Source organism: Pleurodeles waltl, chromosome 5 (genome assembly GCF_031143425.1).
Source record: "Pleurodeles waltl isolate 20211129_DDA chromosome 5, aPleWal1.hap1.20221129, whole genome shotgun sequence".
Lineage (NCBI taxonomy): Eukaryota > Metazoa > Chordata > Amphibia > Caudata > Salamandridae > Pleurodeles > Pleurodeles waltl.
This window is the reverse complement of record NC_090444.1, coordinates 1,312,741,445-1,312,763,205: the sequence shown is the minus strand read 5'-3', so window position 1 is coordinate 1,312,763,205 and position 21,761 is coordinate 1,312,741,445. Positions and strand designations below refer to the sequence as shown.

Genomic DNA, 21,761 nt, shown 5'->3' with positions numbered 1-21,761 from the left:
TGAGATATACGTGTATGGAAGTTCTACTATTATTTTTTTTTATTTTATTTTTAAATATAAAAAGGGACGATGTGTTGTAACGTAGGTAATGTATGTAATTCTTTACACTTATGTATATTGATAGATTAGCACAGTCTTGTGCTATGATGTAACATTAGAAACTTTGGTGTGGGGAATTCTATGGGTGGCGGTTGGAGTGATGGAAGCTGGTGGTGAAGGATCCTCTGCCTGTACGATGTTGTCTGCGGCTGCTAAGTAAAGAACCTACATCAAAATAAGACTGCAGTGATTACTACGGGTGTCTGATTTCAAAGGTGCGTGTATTGCGGTAAAATCTCCCTGCGCTTGGTGTGGTGCTTTTGTTTTGTTGGGGAAGCAACCGTGCAGTGTATTGCACAGATAAAATAAGCTTTGTGACGCTCACAAGCTCAAAATTCTGTATTAATGGAGCTTGTCCGCCCTCATGTGATAGCAAGACCACAGTTAATCGCTGCACCGCAGAAATAACATTTACTCTGTTTGACCTTGAAAGAAGCAGCTTCCGTGGTCCTATCACTTAAAAAAACAATTTAATCCCGACAATAAATACTAACATGCTGAAATTAAAGTTAAAGCAAATCCTGTCCTCCAAAGAGAGATAGGAGTACTTGTCTTAAAGACTGCTGGAGCAGCGAAGAGAAAGTATGAAAATTGAAGATGGACATACTGTTCTTGGTTCTTTCCAAGGGATTTTAGGAAAAGGAGTTACTATTAGTTGTTAAAGACTGTGGCTGCTGACGAACAAAATTGAAGAAAGATAAGCATAATCCCCACCTCTGGTCCTGGCAAAGAATCTACCTCTCAAGAACAATGCAAATCAGTCCAGAGTGCAGATTTGAGATGCCCAACGTAGGCTGAGTCAAGCACTCTCTAGTGAGCAGGCGATACACGCAAATGCTAAGCCAAAAGAGTTTGTAAATTAAGGGCTACTTGTAATTAAATCTAGACTCTCTCTGCTAGACTGCAACTTGTGCTAATTAGGTCTAGCATGCAAAATCAGATAAAAATCCATGTATCAGCTTTCTTCCTGTTTGAGGACTCTTACTAATGCTACAGAATGAAAGAAACATAAGGACAATTTGTCAGAGCACTCATTTACTCCCTTGCACTGTGGCCAACTAAAGATGTCAGGAAAATGGTGCTATGTATTCTTGTCATGCAAACTTCCCCATCTTTTAGCCCACTGCATACCCTCAGATGACATATGCTATGTCACACAATAATTCTCAAAACTTTTTTCTGTGCTCCTGTCTTAGACCTTGTTATTTAAATATGTGCCTAATTTGTATGCCATCAGTATGGCTCTCTTCCTTAAAACTTCTCTATCTTTCAGTGTCTAACTTTTACTACCCTGATTATTTCTTTCCACTCCACAATTCTTTCTTTCGCCATCTATTGCTTCTACTCTTTCTCTCTTTCTTGTCTCTGACATCACCTCACTCTCTCTCACGCTCTGTCTCTTTCGCTCTTAAATGGTGTGTATTTCTCTTTTTTAATGTCAATTTTGTTTTTCTGTGGTAGACCCGGCACTATGGTAGTTCACCTCGGTGAAGATGTCCTATCGCAGTATGAAGGCTCAGAACAAGCTATTTATGCTGCTAAGCAAATCCGGCATCCGAATTACAACCCCCAAGCTTTTGACAATGACATCATGCTGATCAAGCTTGCGCAGCCAGCACAGTACAACCACTATGTCTCTCCGATTTCACTGCCAACCAGCTGTGTGCCCGCCGGCACATGGTGCACTGTGTCTGGATGGGGAAACATGGTCACCAATGGAGGTAAAAAGTGCAACTTCAGTCTGTTCATGCTCATACAAAGAAAAGTCTGATATATGTTTTGTATTTGTGCGTCTGTAATGGTTATACCAGATTAGGTGTTTCTGGGTGCAGTGCTGTCTGTCTATATGACTATAATCTTCTGAATCAAATGTGTTTAAGTACAATAATTGCTTGTTCCTCAAACAGCTCGTCATACCCTACATTTGCGTATTGTTAGTGCTACAAATAACAGGTTTTACTATTACCCTGTGTAATGGTACTCAGCTCAAAAACATGAGAACGATCGAAGGGCGAGTTGGCCTTCCTGTTTAAACCGGAGGTTAATTTCCTGTATTTCATGAAATAAAACCAGGGATCTTTTTTCATACTCCGCTTCATAGGTTTGCTAGGCGTATTGATAGCCAAAGTCTGCAACCATGTCCATGTCACAAGGCTGCACCCCTGTAACTCTGGCGCAGCTGTGCACCCTGCAAGCTGTAATTCCTACATTAGACATACATTATATTGGTTTCAGTCTACAGCCCATTTGTTAAAAACACTAAGGGGGTTATTACAACTTTGGAGGAGGTGTTAATCCGTCCCAAAAGTGACGGTAAAGTGACGGATATACCACCAGCCGTATTACAAGTCAATTATATCCTATGGAACTCGTAATACGGCTGGTGGTATATCCGTCACTTTACCGTCACTATTGGGACGGATTAACACCTCCTCCAAAGTTGTAATAACCCCCTAAATGCCCATTTGCATGCAAGATGTACTGTATGGATGCATAATCTACCAATTTGCATATGTACTGTACTGTTTTGTATGCCTAATGTTCTGGTAGACGTCCATAATTGTATAGTCCCCAGTCACAACAAATTGGTTTGGAAGCATAACATATATTGTTTAAAAAATATAGGCCCTCATTCTGACCTTGGCGGGCGGCGGAGGCCGCCCGCCAAAGTCCCGCCGTCAGGTTACCGTTCCGCGGTCGAAAGACCGCGGCGGTAATTCTGACTTTCCCGCTGGGCTGGCGGGCGGTCGCCTTCAGACCGCCAGCCAGCCCAGCGGGAAAGAGGCTTCCACGATGAAGCCGGCTCGGAATCGAGCCGGCGGAGTGGAAGCTGTGCGACGGGTGCAGTTGCACCCGTCGCGTATTTCACTGTCTGCGCAGCAGACAGTGAAATACATGTAGGGGCCCTCTTACGGGGGCCCCTGCAATGCCCATGCCAGTGGCATGGGCACTGCAGGGGCCCCCAGGGGCCCCGCGACCCCCCCTACCGCCATCCGGATCTCGGCGGTCCGACCGCCGGGATCTGGATGGCGGTAGGGGGGGTCGGAATCCCCGCGGCGGTGCAGCAAGCTGCGCCGCCGCGGAGGATTCAATGGGGCCGCGGTACACTGGCGGGACCCCGCCAGTGGTGCCGGTCCGACCGCGGCTTTACCGCCGCGGTCGGAATCCCCATTGGAGCACCGCCGGCCTGTCGGCGGTGCTCCCGCGGTCCTCCGCCCTGGCGGTCAAAGACCGCCAGGGTCAGAATGACCACCATAGTATTTTCTGCGCATCACCTACTGATATGCGTGCCCAACGTAAAGGTGCATTTGTTTTGTGTTCCCCTTTCATTTGATATATTTTGTTTGCCAATCACTGTGGTTAACCGCGAACACCTTTGTGAATGGTGTTTACAATACAGGGTGCCAATGAAGCACTGATTTGGCTGCACTACCCTATGGTCTGGCTCAGCAGATTTGAGGGGGTGGGGAGAATAACAGGGACCACAAGATAGCTGGGAGATGGTGATTTCACTTTTCTCATGTCCTGGAGATTTCAATTTCTTGTGAAGCTGTTAAGCACTTGTTCTTAGGTAAATGCCTCGTATATTTCATTTATATTATTTATTGGCAACTAAACAATCATGTTTGTAAAAGTAACCTGCCTTGTAAACTGTTTTGGTTTACCCTTTTAAAGAATTATTTAGCAGATTGCAACATAAGCAACATATAAACTTTATTTTAAAGCCTGTACTTCATATTCCCAACGTTGTCAGTTGTATTGCATTTGCAGGGAAGGGGTGTGTGGAGATACAATGCTTTATAAAAAGCAGCTTCAGCTAGCTGGCGCAGTGAATACTCGTGACTTGTTAGGGCTTCAGGATATTTGTGCACCATATCATGATCCTCTGCACTGCACTGCATTGATGCAGAATGGGTCTGTGCATTTCTTTTTTATCATCTTCCATGCATACATTGCTTCAAAAAATCTCTAAGTTAGTGCCTGGGCTGCAGACGGCGCTTGCAAATACAGACACGTGACTGCCTCTGTTTCCGATTTCTGGTGGTACAAGCATTAGATCGGATTTTTTTAAAGTAATATATGCTCTCTCGGTAGAAAAAAAGAAACCTATGCTGCGTCGGATCTGTGCAAAGAATGGGATCACGATATGAGATAAGAGTGGCAGCTGCTACTGAACAGGGGAGGTGGGGCGGGGTATAAAATAAAATAAAAATAAAAAAGAACACTTATCTGTTACGTTGGGAGACGGGTTCCGCCTCTCCTCCGTCCTTTTCCTAACTCCCGGCAGCACACAGGCCCCCAGACTCCCCTAAGCTAATCACGACATTGCTGTCACCAACATGACAGCAGTGTCATGATTGGTCTGAGTGGCCTGGTTCGGCGCTCAGACAGGGAGTGGGACCCTGTGCACATTCTCCACCCGGCCGTCCAATACAGCTGGGTGGAGAAATGCTAACTTTGCATGTTAGTTTGGCTGGCCCAACTCAGCCGGCCAAACCATCATGCACACTTATGGTGCACATACCCTTAATCTCTGTGACACAGCCCAGGCCCGTCCCACCCTAACCTGGCCCCAGATGCAACATAAAATGATAATACCATTGCGTTATTATCATTTTATTTTTCCTTTTTTTAACTGCTCAGAGCAGTGGGGCGTCGCTCCTGCGTCTTAGTGGAGGAGCCGCTGATGTGAGCTGGTACATATTGGGATGCTCCTAAAGCTTGGGTCTACTGATTTTAGGGAAAGAAAAACACATAACTTTTACTGGACCAGTGAACTGTCTGAAAATGGACAGTGCAACACACCTATCAATTTTTTAAATAAATGATTGCTAAAAGTGTTTTGGTAAAGCAACTAATACAGTTCAATCTGCTGTTTTCCTCACCTGTGCTGTCAAATGCCATTGTGGAAAGGTAAACAATTGAAAACCTAGCAGCAGAAATATTGTTCTTCCTTTTTTGTCTCTTCTTGACATTTCTTGTGAATGCAGCTCCCTTGGGGGGATTAAATGTGTCCCTTTCTCAGCCTAACATCTATTATATAAAGATTTGAATGCTCTAATATTTGTCTAGCAAAAACAAGCAGCTGTGTCTGTATTAAATAATGTGTCCATATTGTGATCACTTTATAAACAGAAATGCGACCGGTATGAGACAATATACCCTATACATCAAAAGACTCGTGATTTGAGAGTACAAAAATATGTGTCTCTCCATAACATTGAGAACATTTTTGAATGAATAAACTATCTGAAATATTTTTCAAATCACTTTCCATCCACCAGGTTTCAATACTAATTAAAAAAACATTAGGCCCATGCAACACACTCTTTACAAATTGTATTAATGCTATGTGTTTTTCAATCTGCAAAAGCACACCAAAATAGGCAAACCAAAATAACTTAAAATGTTCAATATTACTTTGAAAAACAGTTTTTTCATTGTCAACAAAAAGATCCAAGGAGCTAACAGCTATTGCTTCATAGCTTTACAGGAAATGACTTCTTCCAGTACATGAGAAAAGTAGCCCTGTAACTCTCAGAGACCTTTTGACTCCTGTTATGGCTCTCCCTGCTCCCTCAAAACTACTGAGTCAAACCAAAAAGTAGCACAAGCAAATCAATGCACCATTCCCATGTTTTTGTAAACCTCATTCACACCAAGATGGTTGTTGTTGTAACCAGTGTGCATGGCAATCAAATGCTCACGCCGAATATAGTTACCTTTATATTGTGTAGACAAATCAGTAGGTGATACTTAGAAGATACTAGATCATTTCTACAAATGCATTGTGTTTGCAAGCCAAGTTGTCATATGTTGGAACAATATAATTATGCTTGGCTTCCATCACATTATTATGCATACAAATCAGCGTGGTATACAGATACACAGTATACATGGAAACCTATATAATTTGCATGCAAATCAGTTTAAAATGTGCTCAACACAATGGCTACACATTTAAACCAATATATTATGTGTACTTCTTAGTATGTTACAAGAGTAAACCAGTATATTATACATATGGACCTGAGCATTACAGGTGTGCATCTATGTGTTACTCAAGAAAATCTGCGTGATCTTTATGCAAACCAATGAGTGTTGCATGGAACCAGAGCATTCTGAGAGCAAACCAATATATTAAGCATTTAAATAAACAGAGTAGATGTGAACTTAACAAACACATTGTGATTATGCATGTCCAATACTCTTTAGATTTACATACACCAAAGAACTAAATGGGCATGTTAGTGTGATGTTGATAAAAACCAATACAATGAGAACATATAGCAACATGATGTACTATAAATCCAACACACAGTAAGGAGTATGCTTTCTCACTCAAATCAATGTGCTTGATATCTGTACTAAGAGGTTATTGATGTATTAACCAACATATTGACACCTTAAATCAATGCTATAGCATATCAACCATTGTAGTGCATGCAAGCCAATAGAATATATGAACCAGTGAAATAGGCAAAAAGGCACAGCCAATATATTTTAAACGTAATCAATTAGTTGCTATATGAATTACTCTGGTTGACATAAATCAATATGTGTCGCATATGAGGCAATTGAGTTTTGCTGTTTCTGGTTCCTCATCGTTATTCAGAGTGTTTTGTAATGTGCTAAATGCATAGTCTGATTCAGGGTGATGAGTAATCTTTAGGGTGTTCACATGTTCCATTCATTCCCATTAATTAAATATTTCGTCCAGGTATTGGTACTTATATGGCAGTTCTCTGAAAAGTCATAAGAATATTATGTTTATTTCTGTTCTTCATCAATTGTTTTACTTTCTGATCTTCTAAGATAATTCATGGGTTGGTGTACCTTGTGATGAAATATGTGTATGACTGTGTGACATGGCAGCTTTAATATTAACACGATTAGTAATTTCCACCTAATACCTCCATTCAAAGTTTCAAGGGCCACCTCATTCGTTCAGTAATGATGGTAACAGATATATCATGAATTAAAGCTCCAGTATTTCCCTCTGATCGTTTAAACAGCTATAAATTTCTTGTGCACTTAGGTGTCAATCTGCCTGAAGGTAAAGCTTCCAACTTGAATGTCCAAGTAGGTGAAAATTAAGTGTTTGTTGGAAGTGGCCTCTTGAGGTCAATGGAAGTGAACAGTTTTTTTAGGGTTAGGACTAAGGAAAGCTTGCAGGGTGGGTGACCCTCATCAAAGCTTTTTGGAAACAGTTTGCACAATGGGTGGGTTAAAAGAAATCCATGTAGGTGACACCTTCTAAATGAGAATAAGCTGTGGGTTTTGAGTTTATTCACTGTGTGTGGGTATCTATATCTTATTATCTTTGTAAATTGATATCTGTGTTTGTTGGTCGTAGTGCGCAAATGTCCGTAAGTCTATGTCTGAGGCGTATATATCAGTTGGTCTGTGTAAGTGTGTATTTTTTTTAAGGTTGTCTATGCATGTCTATGTAGTGTGTGTTGGCATGTACATACACTGTATGTGAGAAGGTGGATTATTACTAGGGTTGAATGGTAGTCCACGACATGTAACAATGTGTCACTATTCTTGTGTGGTCCAGTAAAGGTTTAAGTAATTAAACCTGAGCTTAATGGCCTATCTTAAAGAAATCCTTTAGGAAATTAAATTGACTTTTAGAAGTGATGGACTGGAATATAATGCACACTTTTACTTATCTAATTCATTGAATTTTATCAATTTGGTTTTAGTATGGGAAGGTAGATCATATTGTGGTATTGTAATGGTTTTTATTATCCGTTCAATAAAATATTATCACATTGCATTACCAGTAATAATGTCACTATTCTTATTAGGTCCAGTAAAGGCTTCAGTGATTTAAACTTGAACTTAACCCCTGGTAGCCACGGCACAGAGAAGACAGGCGTAACTTAAGAGAACATGTAAAGAGTTTGAATTATCAAAACACTTAAAAATTATTTACAAATACAACATAACACAAGTCCCACTCCAATTTATGCAAATAGAGAATATTTTAATGAACAAAATGGCACTGAAATGACAAAAATCCCAATAAGGGGTACTACAGATATGAATGTTGAAAGTTTTAAATTTAAAAAAGTGCTAAAACAGAGGAAATTGCCAACTGCGGGCAAACGGTGAAGCAAGACTGGGACAAGGGTATCGTTTAAGGCTGCCAGTGATGAAGCACAGATCAGATATCCAGTCAGGTTATTGATGGATGGTAAAATACCGTAAGACCTTAATACTTTTCAGAGAAGGTACAGTTGTCAACGTGGCAAGGTAGCAGGCTGGATCGGTAGCCAAAGATGGTTCATAGACAATAGGTTGATGAAGGATCATGTCTCAGTGCAGCTGTTGATGAAGGCACACAAAGCTCTGAGCTAGAAAAGGCCAGAGTTCCCACCAAGAAAGTCGTTGACATCGATCAGATGCTCCTGAGCATCGGGCCTTGTGAAGATTGCTACCTTCAGACTTAGCCTCATTCTGGTAGCCTGATTTCCTCAGTGGGCAAAGCTGCAGGCTGTAACAGAGGAGGGTTTGATGTTGTTGGATGCAGGTCAATGTCAATTCCTTTGAAGCCAATTTGCTGCTGCAGAGAGGAATGTAGCAGGAGCTGTTGCAAAGTCAGGCCCACCAGTGATGCACCTTCAGTGAATCAGCTGGCAGGTTAGACACAATCTCTCGATGGATATCCAGGAAAAAAGTTAGCAAAACATTTCTAAGCTCCAGGTTTTGGGATTAGGAAGGAGGTGTGCATCCTGACCAGCCAACGGTTCCAGGACCTAAGGAACAGCACTTGGGGTTCATGACCCACTCCAGCAGAAGTCACCATCAGAGTCCAGGGCAGGTCCAGTTGAACTGTTCCCTGGGCTCATCCAGGGAAGAGGGTGTCTTGCAGATTTTATGTCCCTGTAGCTTAACAGGAGGTCAGCCAACTGAGTCCACTTGGTTGCCCTGGAGACAAGTAGGGGCATGTCAAGTCCTTAGTATTCACCTCACAGGTCTCAACAGAAGGTGCAGACCTTCAGTCTTCCACAGGTATAGTAATGTTCTGAATGTGGATTTATGCCTGCTATTAGCCTATTGGTGTTGGTGACTCCTGGCCCCTCCCAAACAACAGGGGATAAGCTCCCAGTGGAAACCTTACCCACTTTGGAAGTAGTTTGTGTGCCAGATTGCAAACAACTCTTCAGTGCCTCTCTACAAACATGACAGAATTTGTCTTCTCCTGTACAGAGCTCTTTTGCCTACCCTATAGTTGCGGTGAGTGAAATGAGCAGTCCCTCCTCTGTGGTCACTCAAAACTGGTTCTGGGCTCAACTCTTCTCCCACTGGGATTGTTGCCTGGTTGACTAAGAGGAAAATCATGGGGGAGGCCCAGGTGTTAGCTATATCAGTCTGTGACAGGGTAGGCATGCCTGAAGTTAATTAAGTTCTTGGGCACTGCCCAAATGGTCATCCTGTCAGAGGAAGAGGGAATCTTCCCTCCCACCCCCAAAGCTTATGTCTCAGCTCTGGATGCAAATTCACACCTTATCAAGGAGCTATTCAGCTCCTGGGTGACAGTTCGAAGGTTATGCAAAAGGGCTTCTGGAGGCTCTAGGCAGATACAAGGTTACATTTTAAAAGTACCTTTTGTAAAATATTTAGTACAAATTCATCTTTACCAACAATTTGGGTTTGTAATGCTTATATTTCCTAGCTAAAGATAACTTTATTTAGTTTTATTATTATATCACACTGCTTTCCTATGGAATGGCTAACGCTGCTACTTTGAAAGTACCCTTTGAGACCGTGTCACTGTAAAGACATGTTTTACATTAAACCTTTACACGTTCTAATTTCAGATATCATGAAACTTGCCTTATTTGGCATTAAGGCCTACTTAGGGGTAACTTATTAATATTTGAAACAAGGTTTTTAGGCTTGGCAAAAGGAGTGATTTTGACAGGTTGAAATTGCAGTTTTAAAACTGCACAGACAGTTAATAGTAGTAGGCTTACTTACAGTCCTTGTGTATACTTTGTACCATTTACTAGTGACATATAGGTATGGCAAACATACCATTGGGAGTATTGCCAGTTTGACATGTTTCAGTGCACAGGTCACAACACATGCACTGGAACCTGGTTAGCAAAGTCTCAGTCAACAGAGTCTGACAAAAATACCAGCATTAGTCCACAAAATGGGGGTGATCATGCAAAAGGATGCATTTTGCTACACTGCAAATACTAGTCCTATTGGATTTAGCCATGCTGACTTTTATACAGCACTCATGCTGCCTGGCCATGGCTTCAAACCTCTAAAATGTTTGAAATTAGTAGTGGAACTAAGAAGTAAACAGTTGAGACATGCTACAGTCAGAAGGAGTGTTACCATAGTACTCAAATAAAACGAGATGAGGTTTCAAATCTTTGTTTAACTTTCAAGAGCCTGCCTCTAAGCAGAGCAGAAATGGGATAAGGCATTGAGCCCACCAAGGCATGTTAAGCAAAAGAACACTGCCATTTTACTCTCAACATTCATGGCACAGCATTTAAGCCCACTCAGCGGTACATTGGCATAATGTTCTGGGATACAGAATAGACCCCTTGCTCAAGTCACCGACAAAATATTATGTCATTTTCCTAGTGGTACCCGAGCACATAAAACAAACCCCTAGCACTGCAGCCTTGTGCCCTGAGCAGGACTTTGGGACAACACCCCTGTGCACCACGTCTTTATGTTCAGCATTACCCTAATGTATTTGACATGTTTTCAGCAAAGTTGCCCCATACCCTTTCAGAATTCAGGACAGAGCAGCGCGACAAAAGGTCTGTCCCAAGGCCTATTCTGACTTCTGACAGGCATGTCCTAATGAGAGGGCTCCTCACACTGTGGTAAACAGATTTGACACAGAGTAGAAAAACTGGGGAAATGTCTAGGGATCCAGTGCTCCAGCAGGAGCGTTTTAATTGCAAAAAGGGAGGTGGCGTTTCGATGTGCAATATTGGAATACCCACATGCATCTTCTTTGTGAAGAAGAGATATTTGCATTACAACTTCTGATAAGAGCTTGCTGGGGTACAAGGTGAATAATTACAGTGCAATTGTAGCTACTGTCTTTTTAGTAAGTGTTCCTGTGTGCAAGTTCCTCACAAATTGGAAAGAGATTTTATTTTTCTAAAATGATATGTTTGGGCAAACTGTTCTGCTTGGCTCACATTTTTACATTGTTTGCTGTCAATGGGGATATTATGTGCATACAAGTGTATATTAAAAAAATCACCTAAGAGACACAAGACATAAAGTGAATGCATGGGTAGTACAAAGGTCCTGTGCACTCCTGCCAAATGATTTGGATGTGAAGACCAAAACAAACAGCTCAACCCTTTCTAACATACGTACCACCGACCCTCTGAGTCAACTCATCATAAGGAAGCATTTAAATCAAAGTCAGTGTACATTGTCCTTTCCTCCATTGGCCTTTTGTGCTTCATCAGTCTAGAATCTCCAAAACCACCCCAAGCTTCATTTCACACCTAGAACTGGGTATGGACTTTTTGGAGGACCAATGTAGATTGGCCCCTTTAAAGCAGTGGTTAATATTATGAGGTACTCCCAAGACTGTTTTTTCTGGAAGGGCGTGGGAGATTGTCAGAATTTAAACAATATGCTTGCTATTCCATGGTCAGCTTATGTTAAGACTACTTTTAACAACTTGTGTCTGAGCCTTATTTTAGACTATGTAGGATCTATGAGCACTAAATCCAAGGAAATGGCCAACAACAGTAAGGAGGCTAGAATAGTTAAGTTATGAGACGTGGCCTCTGTTCTTAGATACATGCCAATCTCCACTACATCAGGGATGGAACCATATTTGACATGGGTTCTGAATCCTGAACATAGATTTTATCTAAGAAGGTTAAGATTAAACACGGCCCACTTTTTGATCTTATTCCCCTTGACAGGCACTTGGGGCCAGTTGTACAAAGCCATTTTGCATTTCATAATGGTCAGAATCACTATTTCAGGCCGTTAAGAAATCCAAAATGGGCTTTTTAGATGTACAGAGCCTTTTAGGGAGTTGCAAATTGCGATTTCTACTGAGAAGAAATCACAATTTGCAATCCTCTGATTATGAAATCACAAATAAGGATTATCTATTTACGATTCCTATTCAGATATACAAAGCATTTCCAAACTGCTTTTTTCTAAACTGGCTCTACACCACTATTTTTGGGGTGCATTTCGGGGGGCCTCTTGCCTATAGCCATCCTTGGTTTTGCATTTCCCACATAGCGATTTCCTAATGGAAACTCGTTATTTGGGAAATGCAAAACCGACCCATTGTCACAAATGGCATGGGATTTCTTATTTGCGATTTTCTAATAGCGTTTTCTACTGTGTAGGAATCGCTTTTAGGAAATAGGTATCTTGGCACATAGAATTTTGCATTTCCTAAATAGCGATTTCTATGAAGTTGCTATTTAGGAAATGCAAAATTGTATCTACGTACATCTGGCCTTTGGTTGTCTTCCCTCCCATGCTGTCCGTGGAATGCTGCCTCCTCCCAATCTACAACGCGCTTTATGCATTTTTGCACCCTGTATCGCACTTTAAGGCTCCGATTTCTATGCTCAAATTGATCTCATATGCACTTTACCTCACACCAGGAGAGGCTGTCTGTTTTACAATGTTTAGCTTCCCCAACGACCTGTTTTGTTGTGATTAATTATATTTCCTCTGCAATAAAATTAAAAAGGAGAGACGCTTTATAAATTATCAGTTTTAAATCTGTTCAATAAGATTGCCTGCTGTTACTCAAGACTTATTATTTATTATTTGTAATTGTATGAAATGAATTATTGATTATGCCTATGAATGTTTGTAAATGTGTTTTTATCTTGTGCTTTTATGATCACGTTTTAGACCGAATAAAGATCATTGACTGACTGACTAGTGAGTGTGTGCTTGTGTGCTCGTAGAAGCTTAGTGGTGGCAACACATTCTAGCTGTGCAATCTGGTTATGACAGGGAACTGTAGGAGCAAAGAAAGTGTTCATGTCTCTTTCCCTGTCTGTATGCAGTCTTTGTGAATTTTCCTTACAGCTGTGAATCTTGTATTTACTGTGTTTTAGAAAATATGATCATGGGGAGTTTGTCACTAATTGTTGAATGTGTATTTGTTGAAGTCCCTAACATTTTTAATTATCCGCCTTGAATTCTGGCTGTCCTATGTTTGGTATTGTGAGTCCAAATGGTATGTTTGTATGGGTGATTTGCTACTCTGGGTATTTCAAGCGTAGGCACACAGAATTGCCTTTACAACTTGGAAGGTTTCAGTAATTTGTAGGACAAGGTGATCTAAAGTACACAATGATGCCTTCAATTTTAATGTTTTTCCTTGAGAGAGAACATACTGAGCCTTCTCACAAGCCTGCATTCTCTGTGCACTATGGGGCAAGTGTTTACACTCCACTAGTTTAAAATGTCAAAACCTGCCACTGCTCTAACCATAACAGTGCTGTTGCTTGATCAGGGAGTCGTAATAAGGGGCCCTCTATTGAGACAGACCATGGCTGTAGACCATACAAGTTCTGGTAATTCTGCTTCCCTTATTGTAGACTCAATCTTTTGTGTTATAGTTATAATATTCTGCTCACAAGGCGATGCAAGTACCTCCAAATAATGCTGAGAAATATTAAAATGTATTGCGCTTCCCATTGTCTGCTACAGAATTTGTCAAAGATAAAATGAGAGAAAAAATTATGCTTCAAGAAATACATAATGATAGTTTGCAGCATAAATGCATCACTATGTAACATTCCAAAACGCTCAATAAAATGTACCTTCCAAAGGTTACAAGTGTGGCCACAAAATTGTACCCCAATCCAATGTTCACAGAGTAAACGAGGATACATAACATTCTGAATGTGTTTGGGGTTCAGGTCAGGTAAAGAGACAGCAACAGCTCTTGTGAGTGTTTTAGTGGTCTTTAAATTTGGGTGGATTGTGAGTGTACTATTGTTGGGAAGATGTAGTTACTGCTCTTGTTTGGATTAATTGATTCCTATGGCAATTATATAATGCTTATCAATATTTTTGTTGCCATTCAACCGGGCTTTGAACTTTCCCTTTTCTTTTCTAATGTGTATTTGTGATCCACAGACTCCCAAAGGTTAGCCTTTACAGATTACGTGGATTACGTGTATGATGCAGAAGTTATTTTTAACTTAAATCTTTGCCTACCCATTTCTCTTGTCAGCTGTTTTGCACTTATCCGACTTCCCTAGAAAAATGGGATATTATTTTTAGAAGTTAATTTCAATAAAGTCACAGATGCTTCTGGTCGGCAATGGAGCCACTGATATCTAGCATTTTCAGCCTTCTGCAATGGGTATCCTCCAAAACACCAGAAAGTATTGTGAAGAACTTGAGGATTCTCATTATTCCTCATTAAGTGACATCCCTCTAAGACTGGATTGGAAGAGATTCATCTTACGAGTGGTAAAACATGAACACCCACGGAGGGGTCAAAAAAAGGAGACTAATGCAAAGTCACAACGGTTGACCATCGGAACTTTCTTTTAATTGAAAGAAGGTTCCTTGAGGTAATTTGTGTGCAAGATTTCTGATTTCTAGGGAATTGCAAAGAGTTGTGCTGATGGCCTGGGTTGGGCAAGCCTATGGAGACTGAGCTAAATGTACAAGAGTGTTTTTGCAACACCAGTCTCATAATTATGTTGAATAATTATAAAAATGAATTGACATATTCTAAATACAGAAACCTTACACATTCATAAATCCGTGTTTGCCTCCAAAAGAGGCTGTAATTTGAGGGATCTGCTTATACACACAAGTTCTAGGAAGGCACGGAGCCAAACCTTGTCTACATGTCATGTTTATCTCAGTTCAGTAGCCATTTTGTGTCAATTGTAATGTAAGTAAATTAACAAGAACTGCAAAAATAATTGGTCTGTGCATGAGGGCCTTGAGGGAGCTGCTTCAGCACGAAAATTGCATGAGGGAATATGTCATCCTCCTCAATAAATGCTCATGTAATTTTTTTATGAAGGGATGACAACAAGAATGGCAAAAATATGAATAGGCAGACATGGCTCTAACTTTAACTTGAGCAGCCACAAAAATGATATCCCATTTCTTGAAGAAAGGCCACAGTGAGGATGAGTTGATATGGTTAGTCTTAGACTGATACAGACAATAATATACTATTACAAAAAGGATGGAAACTGATTTATACAATACAGACCAATATATGGGGGTATTAATTAGGTGTTCACCTGCAACAGTTTATGCTGAGCTGCATAAATGTATTGCTTCAAGTCACTAGTGCCCCTGTTACTAATAATAACCCCATTAATTCGGTGCTCCTAAATATAAAATCCATAACCATCTAACCAAAGACAATACTTTTTCTCACACGAATCCCACTAGTATTGTTTGCTATGTTCAAGCACTTATAAATGAGATAGTCCATTGATTAGATAACATATATCACACCTTAATATATCAATTTGACACTAATAATCTAATGTCCGATATATGCACATTATAAACTATCCTAAAAAATTCAGCTACCTGATTCACTTTAGTCTCCAGCAATCACATGCACAGTTGACAAACAGCAACACGATAATTCACACTGTGAAAGACATTGTTAATACAAACCATTTTCTATTTATATCATGGAAGCAAGGTAGTATTACAGACATATCTAAACATCACAATTATTCAGAATCAGTAACTAGACAACCATTACAGTTTTGATATGTCTTTATTTAAGCACATCCCCTTCTTGGATACCACTTCACAAACATACCCACAAGGATAGGTCATTGTTAAACACATAATAATCTTGGTTCCTGGTCCTTAAGAAGGCAATAGACTGTGGATTGGCTCTGAGATTGGTTGAAACATGTCAACCAAAATGTGAATTCAGGCAAAAATAAATATCCCTGGTGTTTTTAATCTTACTATAAGGAAACTTCAATAACAACGATTAGTAAACTAAAAGGTAATTTTAAATTAGTACAGATATCTCTGCAACCTATTGAGGTATAACTTGCAATTGTTCCAATATCAGTAGAACCTCTCTGCTTGAAGACTGTGGATCCACCAAGTCTACTGCAGAAAGCTCCTGCTTATGAGCTTACCTTGGATAAATGAACCTATCCTGGGTGAGGAGCGCATCCTAGGAAGAGGCATGCCACCTAGGTGGATGAGGGTCCGCACCCCTTAAAAAGAAGAACCTCAAATTAATTGCTTGTAAACCTGCAGTAAATATAATTAATCTCTGCATGCCATACTCTGGGTTTAATCAGTAATAGAGGGAGGCTGTATTATAGATTGCTTTACAGACTTACCATGATAGTTTGCCGGTGTGCCCTCACTTTGCCTTGGTGCTTTTGTATGAGTAGGTGACATCCTTTTGCATAGACAGTAGAGAGAGTTGGGGATCAAGAACTTCTGTGTACTGTGGTCCAAGGATGGAATATGTACTGGAGTCTGCAATTGCGCAGGAGTAGAGTAAGCGCAAACATATGTGTAGAATAGTTTTCATTCCATCCCCTTCCATTCTATGGCCATCCAGATTGAAAAAGGATCCAATAAATGAAAATTGGCAGGAGAGTGATGGCCTTTATCTTATGTGAAAGAAGTGCTTTTTTTGAAGGATATCACTCTTTCGATTCAAAGAACATCAAAACATAAACATCATGAACTGGTAAACAAATATGAGAATAAAGGACAGCAAAAAAGAAATATTGGATAATCTGTGTGTAATATGGTGTCCTCATGTTGATTAATGTGTGAAGGCTTCTTACTTTAAGGCTTCAAATGAACACATAGTGCTATTGCTCTCTACCTCTCCAGAACTCCCTAACCAACTTCATTGACTCATCTTTCACCAACTCACACTGTGCCTAATCACTGTTCTGTTTTTTTTAACTTCTCACACCCCTCCACTACAGTGCCCTTCCAAGCAAAATTAGGGCTACCCCTTGGCTTTTCACTTTCATGATTTTATTAAAACACCTCTCCTTGAATTCAACCTCACTCCACCATCTCTCTGACCAACTGTCATTAATGTCATACAGTGATGTACAACAGCGTACCCAGTGTGAATGTATGGTGTGTGCGGCATGTTTACTACCTTTTTTCCATCCCATAAGTGACTTAAAGACAACAGAAGGATGACTAAGAAAGTTTAGCACTCTCTGCTGTCATCTGGTTTCACCCATAGGTCATGAACTTAAATCTAGGATGTACCAACTCAGCCTTTCATACTTCAGAGGATGATTGAGGAGCAACAAACTGTGTAAAGTACCACCTGTTATTTTCAGTGCATAGAAACAGTAAAGGCTGAGGTATGGAGTGGTATGTGAACAACAAGTTATTATTCAGCATGAATCATTCTTAGCACTTTCCAACATTACTACTTCATTGCATGGATTGTTTAGTGTTTCTGTGTTTCTGGTGTCAAGGAAAAATGCTGCTGCTTTGAAAACATAAATACATTTTGTTGTCTTCTCCTTTCAGTGGTTAATGCAAATGCTCTTCAGTGCCTGAATCAGCCGATTATCTCCACTGCAGACTGTCAGCATGCCTATCCGTACGACTACACAAACAATATGATGTGCTCTGGGTTCATGCAGGGAGGTCAGAGCACTTGTCAGGTAAGATTAACAGCTGTCCCTGCTCATATATGCATGCCAGTCCCTCATGTTACACTTTACAGCAGGACTGACTTGGCCATGAAGGGAGTTTGTATGACGCTCACTCTGACGGTATAAAGCAAGTGTCTCCAACCAGCGTATCCTTTTGAAGTTAAGGGAAGGTTGTGTTTAGTTTACCTTATAGAACACTGGAATGGTGAGAACTCCATTGAGGACATTGGCTGGTAGAAGCCCAGTGCATCAACATTCCAATGTTTCCCTTTCACATATTTTGCTGTGAACAATGGCCTCAAGGAGCCCTAGGGGATTTCAACCCCATCAGGCTCCATGAAGCCATTGTTTTGCTACTTAGAACATTCTGCCCTTTAGGGGCGGACTGTTACAATAGCCTTACAGCTCGCCATAACTGGGTTATACCAGCCATTAAAGGCCTGCTTGCCACTGTAGTGGGCTACAGGTCTATATTAGCATCAGGCTGCAGATAACAGGCCCTGCTAATGAGCAGTGCTCACTCAGTTTCACGACCCAGGCTGTGACACAGCAGTGAAGACCAGAAGGTCTGAGGAATTTAACACTTAACTAAAAGTCATTGTCAACTCAGTACTGAAGCTGAGGACAAAATGATGTTTCTGAAAGCTTTCAAAATTAGAGAAAATAAAAATGAAAAGTTACCTTAATGATAAAGTTAACTCTTCACTTTAACTTCCTCCCACTTCAAAGTGTCACATTTACAAACTGCAGACATCTTGTTCCCAGTGGCCAGTAGACACTGTGCCGTATTTAACCGAAAAGGACATTCATATGCTTCTAAATGGGAAAGATTTAAACTGAAGAAAAATCTTTCTTTGAAACAGTCTTAATGTCTTTCTCCACTTTCAATTAAGACAATTAACCCTTAATGTTTTATGAAGCATGTTTCTTAACTTTAAAATACTCCCATTTAAACAGATGGCTGTATTTGTCTGTTATAAATATGGCACAGTGTCTACTGGCCACTAGGAGCACGATGCCTGGTGTTTGTGCATGTGACACGTGGACATGGGAGAAAATTTAAATGATGACTTTTATGGAATCTATATAAACATAGTTAACTCTTCAGTTTAATTTTCTCCCATATCAAAATGTTTTCTTTACACACAGCAGGCATCTTGCTCATAGTGGCTAACAAACATGGTGCCATATTTATAACTGAAAAATACAGGCTTTATGTTAAGTGAGAGAAATTTAATGTGCAGAAAAATGTTGCATATTATGAACGTTGATACAGAACATTTTTCTGCAGTTTAAATTACTCCCATTTAAAAAATGACTTTATGTTGTAATATATGTAACTGTGCCACATATGGTGGAAGGTATGTCCTGTACCACAAGTACATGTGGCGAAGGCTGTCCTTCACCCATAGAATTATATCCCATTCATAGGCACACATGTTCATTCATTCCCAGAAAACATGTTCTCACTGACAATGATGGCAGCCCCTAGTCAAGGTATTTTGTTCAAACCATAATATCTGGTCTATCGACATTAGGCTTAAAATCAATGAAGTTGGGTGTGGGAGTGTCTGGTACCAGTACACAAGTTGCTTAGCCATCAGTATCTCAAGTTAGGTTTTATTGATCAGAATGAAGCTCTCTCTACAGGAAGGGTTGGAGACAGCTGGTATAAAGTCATGCAGCAATGCCTGTGCTGCATATCTGCGGACATTCATGAGAAGATGAAAAATTAATTGTACATATGAGATAGGCTGGAGGCCCACGCAGGGACCATCACACATGTGCTGTATGAGTTGTTAATAGCATTGGTATACTACCTCTGTGTAAGAGAGTTCAAGCCTGGAATTGACATTTAGTCTGAATCAGAGCACTGCTGGTCAAGCTTCAATGCCAGTCATAGACCATATGTCATCCACCACACAGTAGTGTAACGAAACATGACGGGGGCCTCTGCAATGTACCTGGAGGGGGCCTTCTCCCCCCTGGACCAGTCAGGGGCCTGCCGCCCATGCACAGTGTTCTGTGCTGAAGGGGGCCCCCTTCACCTCAGGAGCTGCGGGGGGCCTTTGTTACACCACTGCCAACAGAATGTGATTGACAGTGCAGGGCCTATAAAGTCAATAATCATGTGGTTGAAACTGGGCTGTATCACAGTCTCTGTGCTGTCAATCACACAGTTAGTGTAAGTCCTGAGACTGCAATGCAACAGGGGCCTGCACTGGAAACAGAGCAGAACAGAGTCAGGAGGCCATAAAGAACACAGCCAAAGCAGGAAAACTGGAAAAACATAGAAATGAGACAACCTATGCTGGTTTTTGGGGGACCAATATTCTGCCATTTTATGGTAACAATTACTACCATGAAACGTATATTCTATTCAATTTATTTAAGGAAAATACGGTAAATAATTGCCTTTCTTCGTAACTTAAAGCCTTGCTTTGATCACGTTTCCAGTTCAGTAAATAACCTGTACAACACAACCCTTATGACAGGAAACAAAAACAATGCATAGATTTTTTCATTATGGTTCAGGAGTTGCACACATTCCACAATGAACAATACCTAGTGCTCTTAATTAATTAGAAATTTCTACCGGTTAAATCAAAATGAATTATGCATAGTCATACCCATAGTCATTGTGGACTAATTTGCCAGAGGGTAGAAGAAACAGAGTCATATGAATGTCTTTGGCACTACTTTTCCCAAAGAGAACATCTGTGAAGACGTAAACAACTGCACCTGTAACCACACCAAGCATCACCTGAGTAATAGTTGAAAGGTAAGGGGAACATCTTAAGCAGGGGAATCATCCATTCCTAACACTCCAACTGCACTTTTCTAAGAGTGCTGTATTTCATTTTTAGGTCTGGCTTGACAAAGTAGCTGTCTGCAATACCTACTGTTACCAATTGTTTAGAATTTTGCAGAAAGTGAGCTTTGACTCCACCCAGAGGAATATTTCTTTCTCACCTCATGCTATAGGTTGTTCAATGTGTTTTCCTTATCCTATGGAATGCTTGCATTGAAATGTATGAGAGACTATTTACATTTAAAATGTATCCTGGAACATCACACATTAAATTATTTATCATGGAGATTCATTGATACAGTAAGCTGGCCAAGTGGCAAATTATCAGGAAATTTGAATTAACTCCCCCTAGCCATGAATACATAGGTGAATAAAGTAGTAGGAAGTGTTGGCATTTACCACCTAAAACTACAAAAATAATTGTGTGGTACATAAATTTCACCCATAATTAAACATGAATCATACTACCCGTTTTGAGTTTCCTAAGAACCTCTAGCTAGGTATCATAAAAAACTGCTACAAAAACGTCAGGGCCTCAACATACAGCTGTGAGACTGCTTAGTGGTCCAAGCACAAGAAACCCCATGCCACCAGATAGAAGAGCCACACATTGTCCACCAACTAAAAGCCCAATCTAATTTAGGACCCTATGAATGACTGGTCATCGGATGGGACCTAATTTTTTGACTTCCCATTTTGGCATGAAATAAACTCATAAAGAACTTGCAATCTGACAGTAAGTTACTTCTTGGAGTGTCAAAAGTCAAGAAATCAAAATGTGAGGTCCGTCCATTCTCGGCCGTGAATTAGCAGCAATGGAACTGGTTCTGCCTGCAGAGATATCAAAAGCCATATTCTCTTGATTGAAAGCCCTGAAAACACATCTTTTTTGCTATCAAACTGGAACATTACTTTGTAGCTAAAATCTGGTTTTGCCTTTCCTTCATTGTTTTAGCCCCAAAGACAGGAATATTTAAAAATCTGGAGTCGTTTGTTGGGATAGTAAATTTATTCTTGTGAAATTGTCAATGTTTGTAGATGGATTCAAGGTTGATTGTTAAGATGAGTCAGTGTATTTTTTTTTTATCTGCACCAAAAAATTATTTCAGCTCACAAAGATCGCCTGGTAGTCGATGTTTGCCTTTAATAAAATAACTCATAGGGTGATGCATATTGTAATACTTTAGTTTTGGTGTGGT

At 40.4% G+C, this 21,761-nt stretch overlaps 1 protein-coding gene across 1 annotated transcript in view; it reads left to right on the top strand.

Moving 5' to 3' along the window:
• The first annotated feature begins 1,690 nt into the window (after nt 1-1,690).
• LOC138297112 (trypsin I-P1-like) overlaps nt 1,691-21,761 on the top strand; it is a 33,025-nt gene continuing 12,954 nt past the window's right edge. The window contains exons 1-2 of the mRNA XM_069236611.1: nt 1,691-1,820; nt 17,623-17,759. Of these exons, the coding sequence (XP_069092712.1) occupies nt 1,691-1,820; nt 17,623-17,759 (267 nt within the window). The remainder of the gene's footprint in view (nt 1,821-17,622; nt 17,760-21,761) is intronic.